Source organism: Apiospora phragmitis, assembly GCF_038363925.1.
Source record: "Apiospora phragmitis strain CBS 135458 chromosome Unknown utg000001l:1.0-2902119.0:1.0-2906034.0, whole genome shotgun sequence".
Lineage (NCBI taxonomy): Eukaryota > Fungi > Ascomycota > Sordariomycetes > Amphisphaeriales > Apiosporaceae > Apiospora > Apiospora phragmitis.
The window spans coordinates 1,860,625-1,864,027 of NW_027117399.1; the positions used below are offsets into that span (position 1 = coordinate 1,860,625).

At 56.7% G+C, this 3,403-nt stretch overlaps 1 protein-coding gene across 1 annotated transcript; it reads right to left on the reverse strand.

The window, feature by feature from the left end:
• PG994_000563 (class VII chitin synthase) lies at positions 1 to 3,403 on the reverse strand (the record flags this gene model as incomplete). The annotated part of the gene is made up of 4 exons (XM_066851972.1): positions 1 to 8; positions 591 to 3,064; positions 3,125 to 3,291; positions 3,365 to 3,403. The coding sequence occupies 4 exons, from the start codon at positions 3,401 to 3,403 to the stop codon at positions 1 to 3; spliced, it is 2,688 nt and encodes an 895-aa protein (XP_066722604.1).

Genomic DNA, 3,403 nt, shown 5'->3' on the forward strand with positions numbered 1-3,403 from the left:
CTACGTGACTGAGGTAATCAGTAAGGTGAGTATGGATTGCCTCGTCACCACATGCGACAGAACGACCATTCCCTATGGCCCTCGTCAACCATCCGGCAAGCCTCCTCGCCATACCCACCATGTGGCTCAGTGGCTCGAGATTACAAAAACACGATCAACATGGCATCCCAGATTCTGATCAAATAGGCTTCAACTCCATGCTCTGCTTATCAAGTAACCCAGCTGAGCAGCTTAGCTGGCTGGGATGGAGACGAGCACACGACAGAATACCAATAAGAGAGATAAGTAATGCGATAATGAAGTGTTATATGAATCCAAGAATTCCCATGAACACCCGATATGAATGAATGCCGCTCTCTAACAATGATGCCCTCCCATCACCCATCAATAATAAGAAGACCGACTTTTTTACTTTCCACCCATCATCATCATCATAGGTAATACATAATAAATAAAATAAGAACAGATAAGAGACGATATGCCCGCTGCAGGTTCTTTTTGCTAGCCACTCCCTCTCCCACACATTACATATGCCATATTAACGACCCCTATGCCGCGATGAACCACCACCGCCACCACCCGCCGCCTACCGTCCTCCTCCTCCGTCCTCGCCGACTCCTCCATCTCCATATCCTCATCGGCGCCCGAAGTCCGGACCCAGCTCGCGCGGCCGAGCGGACTCCGGCCCGTGCGAGCCGTCTGTTGCTGGTGGCCGCTATTGCCCCTAGCGTGGTGATGCGGACTCAAGCTCTGTTGCTGCTGCGGCTGCTGTTGCTGATTCCCTGACGACGCCCTACTGCTCCTACCATGCCGTTGCTGCTGCTGCTGCTGCTGCTGTTGTTGATGTTGCTCCGAAGCCGCAGACGCGGCGACAGCAGGTCTAGCAGGCGACGCATTCCGCGACGACGCAGCCGATCTATCATCGTCGTCGCTGCTGCCATGACGCTTATGGTTATTATTATTATTATTATTATGCTGCTCGCTCGAAGTAGGGTAGTCCGAGTAAGCCGTATCGACGGTATCAGTCCACCCGCCGCGCACGAGCTCGGCCTCGCTGAACTGGTACACCTGCCCCTGCTGCGGCACGGCGAACTGCTTGGACTTGGCGACCCACTGGTTGTACTGGCTCTGCTGCGCGAGCTCGTACTTGCGGCGGTCCTCCTCGCCCATGATGCTCTCGACGCGGCGCGGCATGTAGACGGAGCTAATACCGCCGTGACTACCACTGCCGCTGCCACCGCCGCCGCTGCCGTTACCATTGCCGCCAAAACCGCCCGTCATGAAGCTGTCCCACGAGTCGCGGTGCGGCAGGTCGTAACGGCGGGCCCCACCAGAAGAGGAAGAGGGTCCGGCGCCGTTGCCGTCCTCGAGCAGGTTGCCGACGCTGAAGCGCGACTCCTCCGGGTGCACGTAGAAGCCGTCGGCCTTCTTCTCGGGGGCCGTGAACTTGCCGGCGGCGCGCTGGGGCGGCATGACCTTGCTGCGGCTCCGCTTGACCCCGCTGCCGCTTGCTTCACCGCCGCCGGCCGCGCCGCTAGTAGTAATGCCCTCGGTGGCCGGGATGAAGGTCTCGGGCACGATGTTGAGCTCGTCCCCCTGCTTCTCGGCCTGCTCGACCGCCTGCTGCGGCGTCGTGTCCGCGTCGGCCGTGGCGGCGTCGGCGCGGGGCCCGCCCCAGGTCCGCTGGCCCGCCGTGAAGATGCCGTAGACCATGTAGTACCAGTTGAAGAAGGGGTTGACGATGAACATGAGCGGGTAGAGCCAGATCTTGAAGCGCTTCAGCTTGAGCCCGAAGTAGACCATCAGCAGCCAGTTCAGCCCCAGCGAGATGCCGATGAAGCCGACCGGCAGGTCGTTCACCTTCTTCGTCGTCGTGATGATGGCCAGGACCATGATGAAGAACAGCAGCGCCGTCGTCCGGATCGTATTCTGCATAAACCGCACCAGCACCAGGATCGGGTAGCGCCGCCACAGGCGCCAGTCCGTCAGCATGCACACCTCGTTGGTGATGAAGCCCAGGAACCACCGCCGGCGCTGCTTGATCAGGGACTTGTAGGTCTGGACCGCTTCGGTCTTGCAGAACGCCGACGTGCACATCTGGATCTGGTATCGCTTCTTCGCGCCGATCATGAACAAATGGGTCAGCCAGCGATCCTCGCCAAGATGGCTTTTGGCGAAGTCGAACAGGTCCTCGCACTGCTCGGCCTTGTCGGCGAAATAGTACTTGGCCATGCGACGGAAGGCGGAAAACCGCAGCATCGTCAAAGCACCCGGCAAACAAGTAACAGCGCCGCATCCCGACTCCACAGTTCTTTCGAACAGTTGACCGTGGACGTATTCCATATCTTGAAGCAGGGTAATCAGACTGTGTGATTTGGTTGTAGAGGTGATGACTCCAGTCATGGCCAACATGTCTCTCCTGTTGCCGGGGCTCAGCTCCATGTCGTACACGAAGTTCTGGAGACAGACTCGGTCGAGAATGCAGTCCGAGTCGATGAAGAGGATGAACAGGTTGTCGTTACGCTTCAAATAGTCCTGGTAGACCTTGTCGATAAGCTTGAACGTCATCTTCTGGCAGTGCCGCTTGCCGCCGTGAGGGAATCTCGAAACCGTGATACGAGCGGCCCGGTAGGTAACGTCGATACTCTTAGGATACGACTCCAGGGTCAAGGGCACGCCCAGCCTCTCGATAGTGTTCAAGTACAGTTCGTCCTCCTGGTCGCCGTCAAAGGACAGGAACACGTGAATGCAGGAAGGCGGGTAGTCGCAATCGACCACGGAGTTGATAGCCGTCACCAGTATGTCGGGGTCCTCTTTGTAACAGGGCATGACGATCACGCACTTGGGCGCCGACACCTCGTCAAGCACCTGCTTCATACGCTTGGTCCGGCCCAGCTGATGCGTGACGAGCTGGTAGATGCAGAAGAGCCACGGGACGGTCAAAAGACCAGCGAAACTCCAGAAGGCAAACCATTGTAAGATGCTGACCATGTTCTCTGGGTAATACTGGACGATAACACTGGGAAGAGGCAAGGTGACGACCATGATAGGTAAGAAGATGAAGCTAACAGATAAATTAGCATGGCGACGCCTGATGGCAGACTGAAAGGGGGCATTCACGTACCGGAATAATGTAAAGAATATACCAACGATGACGGCAAGGACTCGGATTGTCCAGTGCTCTGCCTTCTGAAACACCTTGACCAAACAGTAGAGGAATGCAGCTATCCACAAGAACCATTCTAGCAGAGCCGCCAACATCACCACACCAACAATGCATGTGTACACGATCTATTTGGGGAGGAAAACAAGCGGTCAGCTCAGGGACGACATTCATTGTACGGCCTCAATTGGTTGGACTTACGTCTTGCACCGGCCACATCTTTGTGATGTCGTACTCCAT